This window comes from Struthio camelus, chromosome 2 (genome assembly GCF_040807025.1).
Source record: "Struthio camelus isolate bStrCam1 chromosome 2, bStrCam1.hap1, whole genome shotgun sequence".
NCBI classification, from domain to species: domain Eukaryota; kingdom Metazoa; phylum Chordata; class Aves; order Struthioniformes; family Struthionidae; genus Struthio; species Struthio camelus.
This window is the reverse complement of record NC_090943.1, coordinates 107,963,511-107,983,309: the sequence shown is the minus strand read 5'-3', so window position 1 is coordinate 107,983,309 and position 19,799 is coordinate 107,963,511. Positions and strand designations below refer to the sequence as shown.

Genomic DNA, 19,799 nt, shown 5'->3' with positions numbered 1-19,799 from the left:
GAATCGCGCTGTAGTATCGTGCTTGTTTTCGGTGTGATCTGAAGGCATAAACCATGAATAACATGCCGGAGTAGGAGATATTAGAGCAGGAGGCAGTATTTCCCTTTTCTTTAACGTGGGCCTTGCTGTGAAACTTTGCGCACACGCTCATAGGGCAGCTGACCCTTATTCTATCTACAGAGCAGAGGTTTCTGCGCCGTTTTACCAGAGGAGCACAGCTGAAACATTGCCAAGGTGTATTAATTTAAATCACTGCCATGATTTAAATTTAAAAGAAGGAGGAACGAGAGACTGTAGCCCAAAGAAAATTCAGTGCCGGGGAAGCCCTCGCTCTCTGCCTTATCATTGCGACCGGCTGTCTGGCCGGCTGTCTGTTCAATAAAACAAAACGACCCCCAAGGCCCACCGCAGCGGGACCCGCGCCTGCCGCAGCGCGCCGCCGCCGCCGCTCCCGCCTCCCCCCCCGCAACCGTCGCGCAGCAGGAAAACTGCGGCCGCCACCGCCCCGCCCCGCCCCGCCCCGCCCACCGCCGAGCAAGCCCCGCCCCGGCGGCAGCGCGAGGGCCGCCCGCGCCGTCCACGTCCCACGCAGCGGATTGGCCGCCGCGGCGTGAGGGGCGGGGCCAGCCCGGGGGTATTTAAGGCCCCGCGGGGGGCCGTTGTGCCTTGTGGCCGGGATCCGGGAGTGTGCGGTGGCAGTGAGTGGCGGCGCGGGCCGGGCCGGGGAGGCAGGGTTGGGCGAGCGCCGTGGCTCTGTGAGGGGGGACCGCTTCGCGTAGCGCCCCCGCCGTCGGTGGGGGCCCTGCCCCGCCCCTGGGCTCGGGTCCGGCCTGCCCTGCCTGAGGCGGGGCAGCGCCCGGCCCCCTTTCTTCCCCCGGCGCAGGGGGCGGGTGGCACCCCGTCCTCCTTCCCCCTTCTTCCTCCCTGCCATCCCCGGCTTTTCCTGCCCGTGCCAACCCTGAGAAATGCTTATTTTCCACTGCTGAGGGTCTTGTCTCTCTGCTGTGAAATGATGGGCCCGGGTGAGCCTAGCCGGTAGCTGCAGCAGACTTTCCGTGTTTTGCTCTAAAACCTTGTGAAGATCCCGAGTAAGGTACCTCTAATTCAGCCTCAGTCTGGAGAGTTGAAGGTTGGTTTCACTCTCCGGGTGAAGCAATAGCTTAAAACCTAGGTCGTGTGACGTAGTCATGCTCTGCAAGGGCTACTGGGCAGCCCCTTTACTAACCCAGTGAAACACCCTGTCTAGGGGGTGAGCAGCTCCCCTAGATGAGGAAGGCAAAACTGACAGTGCCCTGATAACCCGTAGCACCATTAGCTTATCATGTTTCATAATGCAAATGTTGTGTTGCTTTGAAGAAGTAGACCGGCTGAGCCTCTTCTGTGAAGGCAGGAAGGTTGTTCCCTAGCCTGAAAAACTGGTGAGAAAGTAGCCCTGGTTTTGAAGAGGGGAGGGTGAGTCATATCCCAGCCTTGTGCTGTGTGGTACACCTGCCTTTCCAAATGTGAAGTTTTTTGGGGCAGACTTATTCTTGCAGTCCTACAGTGAGACTCAAGTGGTTGAGTGCCCTTTTTTAAGGTAACATCAGTATATTTAGGATGATACTTCAAGTAATCCCCAAGCTAAACAAGTAGCTCAACTCTTGTTCCTGTTGGACAGGGTCACAGCCTATTTGTTGTGACCTGTGTTCAATGTGTGCTGTGAAACTCAAGTGCTGATGTTGCTGTAGGAGGTGGAAGGGAAGTCAGGTGAACTGGAAGGAGTCAGGTGAACTGGAGGGTCAGATGCATAGTGGTGGTGCTGCATGTGCTGGTTTCCCCTCAAAGCTCCAAATGAATAATGCATGTGACTTCCCTAAGTGCATGTGAAAATGAAGGCTTCTCTAGGGTAACTAAGCTTCAGTGAGAGCCTCGTTTTTTAACTTGAGTTATGCCTATATGATCCTTCTAAAGATGTTACATTTTTTTTTCTTAGCCCTGGGCCCACCCTTGACTACTGGAGAATGCTTGAGCCAGCTAGCAATTTGGTGTTTATCTGATTCAGCATTCCTTATAAAGAGAGTGATTTGATTGAACTAGTGCTTAGTACTGAATATCTAAGCTTAAACTTGAGTAAATCAGCAGTGACAAGACTAAATAATAGCCATCCTTTGCAAGTGAAAGGGTTCTTATAGATGTTAACAATCTATATACTCTGCTTGCAAGGAAGTGCGTTCTCTAAGTATTTTATATGCATAGTGTGATAGGATGTGCTTATATCGCAGCATGTGGGACAACCTGCAACCTGAAAGTTTCAGCTGTGTAGACTAGTCATTACTTTAAGAAATCCCAAGGCAAACACTGGGTCACATGTTTTAACAAATAACTATCACAGTTGTCTTGTGACTCCCACCTTGAAGTACAAAGGATTAAGGGATCTGGAATAAAGCTGACTAAAACTACTGAACTGCAATAGCTGGTGCTGTTGAACATGCTTGATCAGCATAGGACACTGATGGTAGAAATTTGCTCATGGTTCATGAGCTTAGATTACAGAGGTAGGTTTGTAAAGCTTGTTTTGGTTTTTTACTGCAGAAACCAAAATCAGAGGTCCCACCTGGAGGAGCCTTATCTTTAGATCTAAACTTAAGAACTAAGCTTAAGCTTGCCAGCTTTCCTGGCTGAATGGACAGTATGTCTCAAATATAGTAACAAAATTCTTTGTGCTGGTAAGGAAGAAGAAAACTGAGGAGGAAAGATCCTGAATTTTTCTCATGAGCTTTTGTTAAAAGCCAAACAAACCCAGGAGGTATATCATTCAGCTAGTCACTGACCATTTGTTTGTAGCCTGATGGGGCTAGTTTATCTTCCCATGGCTTCACTCATGCCTTCTTTGGAAGGCTGAGTGGCAGGTTAGGACTTCAAAAGTGAATCACAATCTCAGAATGAGGTTGGAAGGGACCTCTGGAGATCATCTAGTCCAACCTCCCTGCTCAAGCAGGGTCACCTAGAGCATATTGCCCAGGATCACATCCAGATGGGTTTTGAATATCTCCAGCGAAGGAGACTCCACCACCTCTCTGGGCAACCTGTTCCTGTGCTGTCACCCTCACAGTCAAGAAGTTTTTTCTCAGGTTCAGATGGAACTTCCTGTGGTTCAGTTTCTGCCCGTTGCTTCTTGTCCTGTTGCTGGGCACCACGGAGAAGAGACTGGCCTCATCCTCTCAACACTCTCCCTTCAGGAACACATTGATGAGCTCTCCCCTCAGTCTTCTCTTCTCCAGGCTGAACAGGCCCAGCTCTTGCAGTCCTTTGTCAGAGGAGAGATGCTCCAGTCCCTCATCTTTCCAGCAGAGGGCTACACTCTCTCCAGGAGTGCCATGTCTCTCTTGTCCTGGGGAGCCCAGAACTGGACACAGTACTCCAGGGGAGGCCTCCCCAGGGCTGAGGAGAGGGGCAGGATCACCTCCCTCGACCTGCTGGCAACACTCTGCCTCATGCACCCCAGGATCCCATTGGCCTTCTTGGCCACCAGGGCACACTGCTGCCTCATGGTTAACTTGTCCACCAGCACTCCCAGGTCCTTCTCTGCAGAGCTACTTTCCAGTGGGTCAGCCCCCAGCCTGTCCTGGTGCCTGGGGTTACTCCCCCGCTAGGTGCAGGACCTTGCACTTGCCTTTGTGGAACTTCAGGAGGTTCCTCTCCGCCCAGCTCTCCAGCCTGTCCAGGTCCCTCTGAAGGGCAGCACAGTCTTCTGGTGTGTTAGCCTCTCCCCCCAGTTTAGTATCATCAGCAGACTTGCTGAGGGTGCACTCTGTCCCTTCCTCCAGGTCATTGATGAATATATTGAACAAGACTGGGCCCAGCACTGCCCCCTGGGGGACACCACTAGCCACAGGCCTCCAACTTGACTCTGCGCCGTTCACCACAACCCTCTGAGCTCTGCCCTTCAGCCAGTTCTCAAGCCACCTCACTCTCCTCTCATCCATCCCACGAGGATGTGATGGGAGACAGTGACAAAAGCCTTGCTGAAGTCCAGGTAGACAACAGCCACTGCTCTGCCCTCATCTACCCAGCCAGCCATTCCATCAGAGAAGGCTATCAGGTTGGTCAAGCCTGATTTCCCTTTGGTGAATCCATGCTGACTACTCCTGATCACCTTCTTGTCCTCCACATGCTTAGTGATGAGCTGTTCCATCACCTTTCCAGGGATGGAGGTGAGGCTGACAGGCCTGTAGTTTCCTGGCTCCTCCTCCTTGCCCTTTTTGAAGACTGGCGTGACATTGGCTTTCTTCCAGTCCTCAGGCACCTCTCCTGATCTCCAGGACCTTTCCAAGATGATGGAGAGTGGCCTAGCAATAACATCCGCCAGCTCCCTCAGCACTCGTGGGTGCATCCCATCGGGGCCCATGAATTTATGGATGTCAAGTTTGGACAAATGATCTCTAACCTGATCCTCCTCCACCAAGGGAGAGTCTTCCTTTCTCCAGCCTTCCTCTCTTGTCTCCAAGGTCTGGAATTCCTGAGGGCTGGCCTTAGCAGTGAAGACGGAAGCAAAGGCAGCATTCAATAACTCTGCCTTCTCTGTATCCTTTGTCACCAGGGCACCCGTCCCATTCACAGCAGGCCCACATTTTCCCTCGTCTTCCTTTTGCTATTGATGTATTTGAAGAAGGCCTTCTTGTTGTCCTTGACATCCCTTGCCAGATTTCATTCCGAATAGGCCTTACCCTTCCTTGTCGCATCCCTGTATACTCTGACAACGTCCCTGTATTCCTCCCAAGTGGCCTGTCCCCTTGTCCACATTCTGTGTACTTCCTTCTTCTGCTGGAGTTTTGCCAGGAGTTCCTTGCTCATCCATGCAGGTCTCCTGCCTGCTTTGCTGGATTTCTTACTCAGAGGGATGCACTGCTCTTGAGCCTGGAGGAGGTGATGCTTGAACATTAACCAGCTTTCTTGGACCCCCTCTTCCTTCTAGGGCCCTACCCCATGAGATTCCCCTAAGTAGGTCCCTGAAGAGGCCAAAGTCAGCTCTCCTGAAGTCCAGGGTTGCGATCCTACTCATTGCCCTGCTTCCTCCTCGCAGGATCCTGAACTCCACCATCTCATGGTCACTGCAGCCAAGGCTGCCCCCAACCTTCACATCTCCAACTAGACCTTCTTTGTTTGTTAGTACAAGGTCTAGCATTGCACCTCTCCTTGTTGGCGTCTCCAGCACCTGGGTCAAGAAATTATCATCAATCCTCTGCAGGAACCTCTTTGACTGTGCCTAGCTGTGCTGTCTTCCCAGCAGATGTCAGGGTGGTTGAAGTCTCCCATGAGAACCAGGGCCTGTGATCGTGAGGCTTCTTCCAGCTGTCTGTAGAAGGCCTCATCGATGACTTCCTCCTGGTCAGGTGGCCTGTGGTAAACCCCCACAACAGTGTCACCCATGTTAGCCTGCCCTTTAATCCTTACCCACAGGCTCTCAACTTGCTCTTCATCCACCCCGAGGCAGAGCTCCATACGTTCTAGTTGCTCCCTCACATAAAGGGCAACTCCACCACCTCGCCTTCCTGGCCTGTCTTTCTGCAAAAGCATGTAGCCATCCATGACAGCATCCCAGTCATGTGAACTATCCCACCATGTCTCTGTAACCGCAATGAGATCATGGCCTTGCGACCGCACACAGATCTCTAACTCTTCCTGTTTATTCCCCATGCTGCGCACATTGGTATACAGGCATTTCAGAGAGCCAGTCAAGCATGCAAGCTTCCCAGTAGAGGTGCAAGAGCCATGTCCCATGCTGTCTCCCCTGGCTGTATGCACCCGCTGGAGGCATCCTGACTTGAGCGGTGTTTTACTGACTCTCCTGCCACTATACCACTCCCCTTCCCCCATCTTGCCTAGTTTAAAGCCCTCTGTACCAGGCTGGCCAATCTGTTGGCAAAGACACATGTGCCCCGCTTGGTAAGGTGGATCCCATCGCTCCCCATCAGCTGTTGATCTTCAGACAGGGTCCCATGGTCATAGAAACCAAAGCTCTGCTGCCAACACCAGCGGTGCAGCCAGTTGTTAACTTAAACTCATCTATTCCTCCTCCCGTCCTTTCTCCTCACAGGGGAGATTGAGGAGAAAACGACCTGGGTTCCCAGACCCTTGACCACCATTCCCAGAGCTTTGAAGTCCTGTTTGATGGTTTCCAGTTTGCCTTTTGTGTCGTTAGTGCCCACATGGCAGAGCAGCAGAGGGTAGTAGTCTGATGCATGGATGAGCCCTGGCAGTCTTTCCGTGATAAATAAAACAGTTCTCACTGCCTGCTTTTTGTGCATGAGTGTAGCACTTTTGTTGACCTAGTTAATAGCATTCTAGCCTGTGTCAGGCTACTAGTTTTAAAATAAAATACAACTGTAAATATACTTCACTCTAGTAACATTGTGCTTGTTTCACAGTAAAGTGAAACACACAAGTAGATTGAAATGATCTTTACAGACTGAAGCTTGTGCAGCTGTAACTTCCAGAGTTGGTTGGGGAGGGGAGAACAGAGGCTGAATACACTGATTACTCACCCTGCTGTGATTTCCTAGGGGTTGCCTCAATTTCAGGCTCCTGGTATGCCTTGGTGTGTGTCATTAACAGTTGAAAGGTGAAAGTCTTTTGCAGCTGCTTGGTTATTGTTACTATATATCTGCTTAAGCCTCTGTAGGCTAAATCGTTTTCTTCTACCCCAGAATTTTGAGGAACACCGTTCTGGTCAGAAGATGTCTGCCCTTGAAACTCTCTTTAAATACATTGATGAACACCAGGATCTTTATGTTCAGGTAAGTGTTTCAGAACTTTGTCCTGCAGTACAGACAGCTGTGGCATAGTAAAAGTTGACTGATGGTTGACTTCAGACTTGTTAAGTTACATCTGTGTAGTATGCCTAATGACTTATAATTTTGTGAGAAATTAGTTGTCCCTTTGAAATGAGAGGGTAGCTGAGTCAAGCCAGACCACTCGTATTTTGTTCCCTGAGTTCTGGCATAGTTTTGTTCAGTCAGATTTAAATCTCCATAGTACGTTTTACTAGAAAATAGTCTACTAATGTTTAACGAGGTCAGTGGCTTATTTAGAGGTAGAGTAAGTCTCTGACACCAGTAGGTCTTGGATGTCAGACTAAATGTGTATTGTATCCCCCTCATGAGCTAAGGTGGGAAGATGCAAACAAGGTTAAAGTAAAAAGCTTTCTCATATGAAACTGCTCATGTTGGGGGTGGGGAGGAAGGTTACTTTTTGCACTTTGCAGTTTAACTCTACTACTTAATTGTACCTTGTACTGCAATCTTCTTCACCCAAACACATGAAGAAATTGACTGTAATGGCTGTAAACTGCCGGTCCTGAGCCATGCCAAGTGTTCAGCTTGGCTTCTCTGCGAGTTCCCTTCACTGATCTCAATGGGGGACAGAGGTAGGGCCTTTCTGGGAAGCCCAAAGGATGCTAGCTGGTTCTGGATGCTTAAATCATGACAACCAGAAAGGTGCAATATGCACAAGCTGCAATGCTCTTAGGCTCACCTTCTGTATCTGTAGACTGTTTTTGTGCTCCACTGCAAGGTACAGCTGTACAGAAGTGAGCTTTAAGGAGGGCTTCCGAGTGTAGTACCAATGGTTACAATTCTTTGGCTAGAGGACAACTGACTTGCATCAAGTTTAAGCTTGACTTAAAGCAGTATTAATGGAGTCGCAAGGTACTGTATTTGTGTAGTGCCTTGCAAGCCATAATTGTCTAGTAAAAGCTCTAACTTTTCCATCTTTCTGTAGCGGCTGGCTGGGTGGGTGGCAATCCAGAGTGTGTCAGCATGGCCGGAAAAGAGGGCTGAAATCAGACGCATGATGGAGGTTGCCGCAAAGGACATTGAGCAACTGGGAGGCACAACCCAACTCATGGATGTTGGCCAGCAACAGGTATGTGAGCATCCCTTAATGTCAGCTTAGTAGAAAAACTCACTGGAGGAGGTGAGGTTATTGTGGATAATGGCCTAGAAACGCAATAGCCTCTTGGTGAAGGATAGAAAGTTTCTCCTACCACACAGTCTGTGCTTCCTGTTGAAAACTAACTCTTCACTCTGTTGTAAATCTTGGGATCCCTATTAGTTAAGCATGTCAATTAGAATTGGGCTGAGCGTATTAAAATTTTAGATATTTTTCTGACTGAACATGAACAGGGTATCTGCAAACAAAGGTTGGTAAAGACATTCTGAACAGCAGCAGGCTGGTGTTGGTGCTTGGACATGCATAGGCTATCAAGTTTCTTTTTAAGAAAAGAAAAATGCTCTCTCTTCTAGGAGAGCATTTTATTTATCACAAGATTGCCCTACTCTCCCACCAGATAGGGATGGATGCTTAGTAGGGTGAACCGCTTTCTTATTTCTAGTGGTCCAGATTGCTTTTCTTCACCTGAGGGAAATGATCACCCTCTGTTTGAGAGTGATAACCTTATCCTAGGGAGCCATTCACCTGATAGGCTTCATCTTTGAAGTGCCCGGTGACTATCCTACTTCATAGGATAAGGCCCTTCCAAAAGGTTTTGGACTAATATTTAAGTAATGGCTCTCAAAAGGCCATTACTACTGGAGTATTTCATCATTTTGAAAGATGGTCATTGTATATAGTGCTAGTGACTGCTGTGTAAAACCTATCTGCATGAGGAGCCTCTGAGCAGTTCTTGCATTTGACAACTGAAGTGTACTTGCTTGTAGCACTACATGTTGTAGCAGCGTAGTAGCTGACTTCATGTGCCCTCTTGAGGGGATGAAGCTTTTGAGAATCTGTAGGACAATCCTAGTTCTTCTTTACCAGCAGTCTAAAATCCTGTCTAAAGTTTTTCAGGATCCTCCGTCTGAGGCAAATTTCATTTCCTTTATCAGAGTAACTCTGGGGACAAGAACTAATTTTTACAAAGCTAATTACAAGTAAAATTGCCATTTAGAAAATGCTCTTCCAGGATTAAATCAAAATTAGCATGTACTTTTAGACTTACACTGGCTAGTTTTACTAAAGTTTAATGTATTGTCCTTCTTTGATATAGCATCAATGTAAAGTAACTGGCTAACTTGTTTAATCCAGTTTAGCTTACTGCTGGGAGGCAATTTGTACTGAGTGCTGATTATATTAAATAAGTAAATACTTGTGTTACTGCTTTAATCACTTAAAGCTGCAGCTGTTCAAGGATAGCAACCTGTTGATAAATCTGACCTTGGAGCCCATATGAGCAAAAAAGATTCAGTGCTGGTGATCCTGGTCTGTTGAAACTGCATCTGGGAGTAGGTGTTAGTTCAGTGAGAGGAAAATACATACTGCCTGAGTGAGCATAGCATATGGTAATTTTTGGAATATCCCACAAACAAACTAAGTCAAATTCAGCTCTTGAACTAGGATCAAGCTCCATAGCCCTCCAATACCGTATGCTTGACGGCATAGGTGGATAAAGAGAAGCAAGCTGTTACATTGACTTATCTGGATGTAGGCATATGCTATACTTAATGATACCACTGTTAGGAGACTTGTGTAGAAGGCTGTAGTATGGAGAGGGCCGAAGTGCAGTGACATCAGTGCAGAATAGAATATTAAGTTGAGTTCAGCTCTTATGCTGAGGTCAGCATTGGATAAGGCAGTTTGGCATACAGACAGCTTACCTGGCTAAAATCTGATGTAGCAGTGTTAGTTATAACAGTCCTTGAGTGGCTCGGAACACTTAAATGATTTATTACTGGGATTTGTCAGGAAACTTTTACTGGCACAGTGCTCTAATGCTTCATTGGCCCTACTCTGCTTCTCACAATCGGTTTAAGTAGCTTAGTTTTGTTTAGCTGTCTACAAAGGCTATGAAATCAGACATAATGTTGAAATAATTCATTCATCTGAGAAAAATGTCACTGCCGTTCCCCATGTACATAACTTCTCTTCTGTTTTTAGCTGCCTGATGGATCGGAGATCCCTCTGCCTCCAATTCTTTTGGGAAAACTTGGCTCAGATCCATGCAAAAAGACAGTGTGTATATATGGCCACCTAGATGTTCAGCCAGCAGCTCTAGAAGATGGTTGGGATAGTGAGCCCTTCACACTGGTAGAAAGAGATGGTAAGAGCTGTGGACTTCCCAGAAATCAAGCACTAATGAGTGTGGTATTTCTCAACTGTTATAAAGCTGTACTTCTGATAGAAAGGGGGAAGGAGAGTCAAGACAGAAGTGGGCTTTTGTTATTAAATATCACTGAGGTAAAAAATGCAGGGGGGAGAAATCTCAGCTGTTCTTAGTAGGTTGTACTTGCATGTTGTCTCGCTTGTAGCTACAGCGAAGTCTTAATTGTTGGCTTGCATGGTAACAATTTGTTGCCAGCAAGCTTGCTAGAGCAGTTTCTTGTGCTGTTTAAAGCTTGCAACCCCTGAAGTGGCTCTGTATTATATCAAACTACTGGGTTTTCAAACCACTATGTGGCCAGGTGTTGCACACTGCTACTTAGGCCTTGGGACAGGAGTGGCATTGCCTTGTGTCTGCATGCTGTGCTGCAATGAGTGCTGCAGAAGCTGTGTTGTACAGAATTAGTGCCTGGAGGAATGTGCCTGTGGCAGAAATGGGATTGAAAATTCATGTAGCTGCTCCTGTTGAAGTGGCATGCTGCCAGTGGCCAAGAGGGGGCTAAAACTTTCTTTTATCTTCTGTGTCTCTGTTGCTCGGTCTTAAGAGTCAAAGGTCATATGAATAAAAGGACATTAAGTGTTCTTGTTGCATAAGCATCAGAGTTAATCATTGCCAAGAAAATAAGTGTCTGATAACTAGTATTCTTGCCTGGGAATTTGGTCATAGGCAGCAGAATAAGTTATGAAGTCGGATTATCTCATCTGATAGCAGGAGCTGAGCTTATTTCTGACTAACTTATCTCTGTAGTCTGGCATATTTACTCAATGGCTCCTCATCTTGCAAACTATCTGGCCCGGTCTGATACTGTTCTTGTACCCAGAGCTTAGAAGATGTAGCCACAGCTCTAATTAGCAGCAATACCTGCATTATACTGTGATCCCATTTGCTACATTTCCTGGGACTTCCCTGTTGCCTTTCAAGCTTGCCTGTGAGTAAAACACTTTTCCGGGGAGATTCACTTTTGTTTGGAGAGTCCAGGGAAGTGATTGGCCACTAGCTACTGGAGTCATGTTGTCCAAGGAAAGAATTACTGACTTAAAGCCAATACTAGAGAGGCTTCTCTGAAATGATTGTGGTTTGTTTCTGTATGCTTACTGATACCATTTGTAGAAAATGGTACTATTGTAAAGGACATTGCAAAGACTGAGTGCAAAGACAGTTGCATCTCTTCTGCTAGGCTTTTTTAGCTCCTGCTGAGGGAGCAATTGGGTAGAAGAGGAAGAGCTCCATAAGTAGAACTGTTGCAGCCCTGTGTCTGCTGCAGCACATTTGAAATGGGATGCAAAACTGCTACCTCAGAAGAATTAGAAATGAAGCTGGCATAAGCAGGGTTAAAAGCTTATCCAAAAGGATATTTTGTCTGCTGTAGGCAAGAGATGTGACTGAAGCTTCATCCTATTTTTTCATTGGTTAACTTATCTCGTTTCTACAGGAAAGCTATATGGGCGAGGATCAACAGATGATAAAGGTCCAGTGCTTGCCTGGCTGAATGCATTGGAGGCTTATCAAAAAACTAACCAGGTATGTGTCCACAATGCCTCCTGCTTTACATACAGCTGAATCTAGCAATAAGTGTTATCCAAGCCACAAACTCATGTGAGGTAATTGTGCTTATTCAGCTGATCAGAGAAATGATGCAGTAGTCTAAATTCGCTGACTTCCCAGTAGAGATGGATTGGCTTGCTGACAAGTTAGTCTTGCAGATAGCTGGATTGCAGTTCAAACGTTTTTGTTATAGTGCAATGTGAGGAAAACGCATATGCGAGCATCTGAAGCAGGAAGAATAATCAAATGTGATATTTCCCTGCAGGGATGTCAAATTAGCTTGGCCCTTAGCAAAGCTTTGTGTCTCACTGACACTGAATTCAGAGAAGAGGTTAACCGGGTAACACTAAACTGGGAGCTTTCTTAAGAAAAAGTGTTGCTAGAAATAGCTCAGGATGTCTGCATTATCTTGAAGATGACTTGCTGTTACTTATGAGAAGAATTTGCCATTCTTAAGGGCTGCCTAGGCATAGAATATGTAAACTGAATAGACAGGGTAACTATGAATCATCTATTGTGGCATGCAACTTCCCTTGTGGTTAGCGCTGGCTTTCCTAACCTTGTGACTTGTGGCAACTGAGATCACTGCTTCCATACAGAAGTGGTTTGGGAATCAGCAGTTTTAATGCTTAGCTGAAACTCGTTTGACAAAGTTCAAACCCTTCAGAAAATGCAGTGTAAATGTCCTCCACTTAAGCACAGTCTACACTTTCTAAAAACCTGCTTTGGGTACAACTAACAAATCCCACCCTCATGGAACTAAATTGCCTTTGCCCATTGGACTGCATTGTGTGTGACGGGGATCAAAATAAATGACTGATAGCTCAAGTGCAGTGTCTTCCACATACTTAATCTGTTTCATTTTCATAGGAGCTTCCAGTAAATATCAAGTTTTGCCTAGAGGGCATGGAGGAGTCTGGATCTGAAGGCCTTGATGAACTGATTTTTGCTCAGCGAGATACTTTCTTCAAGGATGTGGATTATGTTTGCATTTCTGACAACTACTGGTTAGGGAAGAATAAGCCTTGTATCACGTATGGTTTGAGGGGTGTCTGCTACTACTTCATAGAGGCAAGTCCTGAAATACTGTCAAACCAGTACTACTGAGCTGAATTTTCTAGTAGTGTAGATGAGCAGTCCCTCCAACCTTTTCATGAGAGCTTTTTTAGAGAAGGTGGAATAGACCACCTAAGTAGAAAAAATTTTAATGTAATTGTCTAAATATCTTCCTTTTGTTCTCCTGTATGATAGCTGTGGGGGAGGGATAGCTCTCAACTTATCAGCAAAATAAGTCAACAGCCTCACTGGAGGATTATCTTATGGTGTAGATGTAATCATGCAGATAATTCTTTGAACAGAGAAAGATGTGACCATTAAAGTCTCCGGGGCTGGGACAACACTCCACAGAGCAATCAAAAGTACTTCTGCTCAGACATTGCAACTGAGTGCTCTGGTTCCAAAACAGGCATTCTCAAAATATGTACAGTAAAAAGATAGGCTAGCAAAAGTCTGTTCTGCGCAATTGTTGTGGTCTTCATGCTTAGGAAACCTGAATCTCTTAATTTGTTTCAACCCAGGTGGAGTGTAGTGACAAAGACCTTCACTCTGGAGTGTATGGTGGTTCGGTGCATGAGGCAATGACAGATCTCATTACTCTGATGGGTAAGAGAAAGCAGGTTTCACTGAATGTGTCTAAAACAGGAGTAAGGCCCATTAAAGGGTGGATTTGTTTCCAGTGAGGGACTCGATCGCTTACGCTATTGAAGTGATACCTGGGAAGCTCCACTTCATCAGTTATGTGTAAAACAGAAAGATGTCTTAGAAAAAGACATAGGAGAAACGTCCTGCCAGGAAGTTATGTATCTCTTTTCAGCTTTCCATAAACCTTGGTACAAATTCATGATGGCTAACTAAAGTGACTGTTTTCTCCAAACTCTGAGACAGATACTATATTGAACTCCTTGGAAAATCCTGCTGTCAAACAGTTGGACTCAGCAGGTGTGGTAGAATTAAATCCAGGTGAAAAGTGCAGATTCTGGGTAGCTGCAGGAGCAAGTCACTTCATGATTAATGCTAACCGGTAGAATTCTGTAAGTCCCTTCCATGCCTATTGGAAAAGGCTCTTGGAGGTTGGGGTCAAAGTTTTATTACCCTTTCTTGCTATAGGGAATTGTCAAAAGACAAACTAAAGTTTCCCCTTCGTGTGAAAAGTGTTCCAAATAATGGCACCTTCTTTCATTTGGTTGGCTGCTGATCTTAGGTGCTCTTTGTTTTGCAGGTTCCCTTATAGACAAGAAAGGGAAAATTCTCATCCCAGGTATTCATGAAGCAGTAGCACCTGTTACTGATGAGGAGCTGGCACTGTATGAGAAGATTGATTTTGACCTGGTGGAATATGCAAAAGATGTAGGAGCAACAGAACTATTGCATGATACAAAGGTATGATAACTGTACCCCTTGCTGCATACCCTGGTTTAACTGTGTGAGTCCAAGCCATCTATGTTTGTAGATGGCAGCAATGAGGTTTTCGGGTGTTCCTGTAGGTACCGGGTAACTCAGTAGGCAGAGAATTTGTCTGTGTCCAGAACTGATATAGCTTTGAAGATAACTTCACACACCCTACAACTGGCTGCATGCTTAACAGCAGTTCTTCTGTGAAGTGTTATGGGATTGGAAACTTAGTCTAGGTTATCCCATATTTAAAATGTGGTCTAGGCCTTAAACTTTAATGTTGCTGCCTAGTCTATAAGCAGTATTTCAAAGTTGTGTAGAACTTTTAACTTTTCTCATAATGCTAGATAAGAACAGTTGCCCCAGGAGGAAATTAATGGAGGTCAGATACTTTGTGTAGATGTGGTATCTGAACTCCTATATCTATGTTCAGTTGAGTATCAAAAATGAAGTAGTTAAACAACTGCTTTGTTCTCATAAGGTTAGAAAATAGTATAGCTGTGATGAACTTTTAGGAAGACAATCAGTATGTCAACCTTGACCTGGCAAACAGTCTTACAGCAGTGAACTAGACAAGTATATTTGAACAGACCAGTTCAATAAACTCATGTCTGAACTTCTTGGATCTTAATCCTGGGAGCTCTTCAAACAAATGCTTTTAAGAACAGCAGGGAATCTTGCAAGTTATAGATTTTACTTACATCTAAGGTATTTTAACTCTTATATAGTAAATATGCTGCCTGTTATAAAAGCAGAAACAATCGGTGCTGTAAAAGACATGTTTATATATGCAGACCTGTCTTCTGTCCTACTACTGTCAGAAGATTTCAGACTTAACTCAAGCAGCCCTAAGTGACAGTTTTATATGCTCAGTCTTGTATTTGCATGCTCTGCTCTATATCAGCTGAGAGCACACAGGCTTCCTTGTTTACCCTTGTCTTGTAATGAATGAAATATAGCTTGTATATAAAGATCTTGTACAAAGATGTTCTAGAGCTGGCAAGATGCCTCCATATAGGATCCTGAACTAAACGTGTTCAGTATTAGGCAGACTGAAATCCTAGCTCAACTTAGCAGCTTAATTTGAACCATCTTGCTGACTCAAGCATGCACACAAAGGCCTTGGAGATATGGGAGAGAAGGCTGTAATCTTTCAAGCATGTTGTGCCTCACCTGGAGATTTGAATAGATGGTTGAACTTTTTTCTGGAGAGGATTGAAGGGTAGGGTTATACCTGAAACAAAAGGAGCTGTTAATATTAAACCCCACAAAGAATTTAAGTATCCTCAGTTCCTGCAGAGAAGGTCAGTTCTGAGGTACTGTAGCTGTCTATACAAGGGTACGAGGGTTTGGATTCTTAGTAGCTACTTTACTGAACAGTTATATCCAAGGTAGCAAGAGCATCTGAAATTGTCTTTTAATGGCAGGCAGCAGTGCATGCTTTAATGAACCTAGAGCTCAGCTATGTTTAATACACTGATTATATAAATAGCTGCAGCAGGAGGATGCAGTGTGCCTCAGCCTGCATAGTGGCAAAGATTTTGTGAAATCTGATTTTTGGGGGGGGGGGGGGTGACTTGGTGATGAAGGCACCTACCTGCCTACTTGAGACATAAGGACTAGAGCTTCCAATATTGTTCCTACGCACTTTGCTCAAGCATCTTACAAAAGAGATTAATCTTTGTTGGAGGCAGGCTAGTCATGTCCCATAAGTTCCATAGAACTAGGAGAAAGCCATGCTGGAGTTACTGAATTTCTCTTATGGTGCTGAAGGAATGCAGCTGTTGCATCAAAATGTGTACCTAATGGAAGTAGCAGCCTATATTATAATGAACTTGAGTGGTCTTGAATGAGGTGCGTTCCTCCGTAGAAGGAAAGCGCTGTTTCTGGTGAGTCTTTAGACTGAAGAAATCATGATTTTGGAGAACTTTGTCAAACTTCATATAACCTTGCGTATTTCCCTTTCCTTCTGCAGAGGGATATCCTTATGCATAGGTGGAGGTACCCTTCCTTGTCTCTCCATGGAATTGAAGGAGCCTTCTCAGGATCTGGAGCAAAGACTGTGATTCCTAGGAAAGTGATTGGCAAGTTCTCAATCAGGCTTGTGCCAAACATGACTCCTGAAGAAGTCACAAAGCATGTATGTTGAGATGGCTTGATGGTCTCAAAATGAGTGTCTAAATTTCCTCTCTTTGCCTTGTCTGGGGTAAAGGTTTTCAGAGCGGTTCTGTTTACTCCCTCTGCTACTGTGTTCTGTGTCTAAGCTCTGTATGGTCCTGCACTGGACTATTGTAGCGTTGCTGTCCAGATTTTCTTCAACTGTCTTGAAAAGGTCTGGGGACAAATGTTAGTTTAACTGTAGGACGTTTAGATTGCCACAGCAACACAGTTCCAATGCATGAGTTTGATATAATGGCTAACTGTTGTACAGTATACTGTTACTTCTCTGAAGGTGAGAGTCCAACTTCAGAGCAGAGCTACCTAGTAAAATATGAAAAATGCTGCACAGCAGTAGTGACCTGCTAGGCCCTGAAATACTTCTGGTGTACTGTTTTTACCAGTGCGCATACAAAAGCTAACAGTAGATTTGACTGCTCAAACTTTGTTACAGGTTGAAGACTACATGAACAAGAAGTTTGCAGAGCTGCAGAGCCCCAACAAATTCAGAGTATACTTAGGTCATGGAGGAAAACCCTGGGTGTCAGACTTCAACCATCCCCACTACATGGCTGGTAGGAGGGCTATGAAGACAGGTCAGTGGGTTTTTCACTTGGCATGGGGAAGACAAAAATCTCTGTTCCAGCACCCCAGTACTGAGGGGGTCACAATTGTAGAATGTTTTCATTGTTCTGTACTTACATACAACACAGGGGCTCACTGAATAAAGCATAGCATGTGCAACCCTAAACTGAAGTCCAGTGTACCGCGAGGGAAGGAACTTGATATCAAGCTCATTCCTACTGTGCTAGAACAAGTACTGGCATTGTATTGCTTTGCATTAAGATGAGACTCTGTCAGTAGTTCAGATGACCTGCATAGCTGAAGCCCTTGAAGCTTAATTGCCCTAGGTTCCTCTAGATTTTTCCCTAGTTTCCTCATGTAGTCTGACTTCTGTGTTAGAATACAAATGCAGACTTTCAGATGAGATGTTATCTGTGTAACTGCTAAAACTGGGCTGTGAAAGTGACAATACTCCACCTAGGGGAAGGTTCCACTTCTGAGACCTCTACAGTCCTGCTGATTCAGATCAGGGCAAGATATGGTCATCACCTGGTAGAGATGCTTGGGACTTGATTGTATAAACAAACACTTCTCTAAACTGATTAGAGTATCACTCTACTTTATTCCAGTTTTTGGAGTTGAACCAGACCTGACAAGGGAGGGAGGAAGCATTCCTGTTACTCTTACTTTTCAAGAAGCAACAGGCAAGAATGTCATGCTACTTCCTGTTGGAGCTGCAGATGATGGTGCCCACTCTCAAAATGAGAAACTAAATAGGTAAGAAAATACTTATATCTGTGCCAAGCTGAAACTGTGCTGTGGGTCTTGGCATGCCTTCTGAAAAGGACTAACAAGAATCAGACTCTTGGTGCTTTTCCTCAAGTCTTTTAAGGGCAATGTACCATTTCTCCCCAGAAGAATGATGGCTGTTGGGTGGTCTTGGTAGCTAGTCTGAAGCTGGTTCTTGATCTCGTTGCTTCTGAAACCAGAGGCATTTTTTTGTACTTCATTCTCAAAGCTTGGCTGTTCTTCCCTACCCCAAGGTTGGCATTGGTGTTTTGCAGGGGCAAAAGAGCAGTAATCCATTGCCTGCATGGGACTGAGAACAAAAAGCACAATTGCTAGGAATACAGCTCAAACTAAGGCAGTGCTAATGTAAGCATCTTCTCTCCAGGTACAACTACATCCAGGGGGTGAAGATGCTTGGTGCATACCTCTATGAAGTTTCTCAGCTGAAGGACTAAGAGGCCTTGCCTTCTGGCTTGTGGTTCTAAGGTCTGAGTTCTTGTACAAACAGCATCAACTACCAAAAATGTTACGTGGCTTTCCTTTTCCACCAACACCCCACGGCTTTGGTGAGGGAGATGGAAGCATCCAGTTCCACTGGAGAAACCAGGAACGCTGTATGCCAAAATACTACTTTAAATGTCTCCTTCAAACTACAGAAAGAACATTCTCCCTACTCTTTATGGCCAGTAGTACTGAATTGCATCTTTGTCCCCTTCTGTATCATTGATTAAGCTGTGGTTTGCAGTACTCATCTGCCTTTTCTTGTAAAGCAGAAGAGCTGTTTGCTCTCAGTTGATCTGCTAAATTAGTTGCACAACAGTCTGCCAAATTAAAGGTACTTATTCCAGGGTAAGTCCTGGAAGTAGTCAGTGACAGATTACAAGGGGTACACTTGAATATGTTCAGGGTGTACTGAGGCATCTGTCTTGCTTGCTGAATGGGTCAGAAGAGCAACTTTAAGTCTCTTGCACCTTATATCTGTCTATAGACTTCTACTTACAGGAAATTAAGATAACAAAATCACTGTGGTAGTAACAGCCTGCCAACTTTTTATAAAGCTGTCTTTGTACTCCATAAAAAGGACAATAAATCATGTGCTAGCATTTGGCTGTTGGTCTCTAAGAATTAAACAATGACTTGGGAGGGAGAATACAAAGCTGTAAGGTAAGGTGGGAGAAACACTTCTATGGCTTGAAAGGAAAATGGACAACATGGATGCTTAGACCACACTTCCTGGGAAATCAGCTCTTAAGCTGTGTTTCTGAAGTAGCTTGCTGACTGAAGCTGATATTTCTGAATCCTCCTGCTCTCCTAGCAGAAAATAAACTCTGAAAATGTTCCTTGTTAACTCTGTAAACTTAGATCATCACGCTAACACAAGGACAGCGTAAGGGAGTGGGCAGAATTTGTAGGGAGGAGTGGGAAGAAAAGAGCACCACTCATTCCTGCTGCTGACTAACACTTGACTTCAAGGTTTGTTTTGTAAATGCCCAGCTTCAATACTTCTGATATGACTTCAAAACTCTTAAGCACTTTAATTTGAACTGCTTTTGGCTCACTATTTCTGAACTTCCTGACCTGTACCAGCAGCCACAGCTAGGTAATTAAGTATTTCAAGTGGTGATTCTCAGGCTCTTCTCAGAGCAAAGGGCGTGGTGCAGTCCTACGGTCCTGACTAATGAAATGCTTCCTCCCTTGACACCAGAAGGGAGGATTATCTTGTTTATCTGGCTTTAACTGTTGCTTAGTCTGGAGTCCTAATTGTGGAAAGCTGTTGGAGAAGGGAGGAGATGATTTTGTTCTCACTATGAAAAATTTCTAAAGCTTCTATGCATTGCTTGATTGTTCTGTTTCATTTATTGTGGAAGCTGATGGCATGAGAGGCAACCTAACAATTTCATTAAACCTACTACTCATACCTGCAGCTTGGGTACAAACAGTCGTGTTAAGTGTCCATATCAATTTGCTAGCACCAAGCATCTGTAGACCCACTGGGTAGTGTGGCTGTTAGGTCTTCACCTTTCAGTGACAGTGAAACTGCTCTGCTATAACCTGTAGTCTGCGCATACAGGATGAGAGTAGCAGGACAAGGCTAGCATGCCTAAATGTTCGAAAGGCATCTGTATGCTGACACCCTGTACAACTGGTTATCCCAGTG

At 45.1% G+C, this 19,799-nt stretch overlaps 1 protein-coding gene across 3 annotated transcripts; it reads left to right on the top strand.

Moving 5' to 3' along the window:
* The first annotated feature begins 593 nt into the window (after window positions 1-593).
* CNDP2 (carnosine dipeptidase 2) lies at window positions 594-18,744 on the top strand. Of its 3 annotated transcripts, none has more exons than XM_068932053.1 (12): window positions 594-698; window positions 6,687-6,776; window positions 7,759-7,902; window positions 9,913-10,075; window positions 11,568-11,656; window positions 12,551-12,751; window positions 13,258-13,342; window positions 13,959-14,119; window positions 16,107-16,271; window positions 16,743-16,884; window positions 17,482-17,629; window positions 18,027-18,744. In XM_068932053.1, the coding sequence occupies exons 2-12, from the start codon at window positions 6,717-6,719 to the stop codon at window positions 18,094-18,096; spliced, it is 1,428 nt and encodes a 475-aa protein (XP_068788154.1). In that variant the 5' UTR covers window positions 594-698; window positions 6,687-6,716; the 3' UTR covers window positions 18,097-18,744. The 3 variants fall into 3 exon arrangements, with proteins under 3 accessions (XP_068788154.1, XP_068788155.1, XP_068788156.1); XM_068932054.1 differs by lacking the exon at window positions 594-698 and adding an exon at window positions 873-1,129; XM_068932055.1 differs by lacking the exon at window positions 594-698 and adding an exon at window positions 6,548-6,601.
* The last annotated feature ends 1,055 nt before the right edge of the window (window positions 18,745-19,799 follow it).

Bases quoted from the DNA above. Each gene is read 5' to 3' on its own strand.
- CNDP2 (XM_068932053.1), top strand. From the start codon at position 6,717: ATGTCTGCCCTTGAAACTCTCTTTAAATACATTGATGAACACCAGGAT. The intron at 13,343-13,958 runs GTAAGAGAAAGC...TTTGTTTTGCAG, and splicing joins AGATCTCATTACTCTGATGG to GTTCCCTTATAGACAAGAAA. The intron at 16,885-17,481 runs GTCAGTGGGTTT...ACTTTATTCCAG, and splicing joins TAGGAGGGCTATGAAGACAG to TTTTTGGAGTTGAACCAGAC.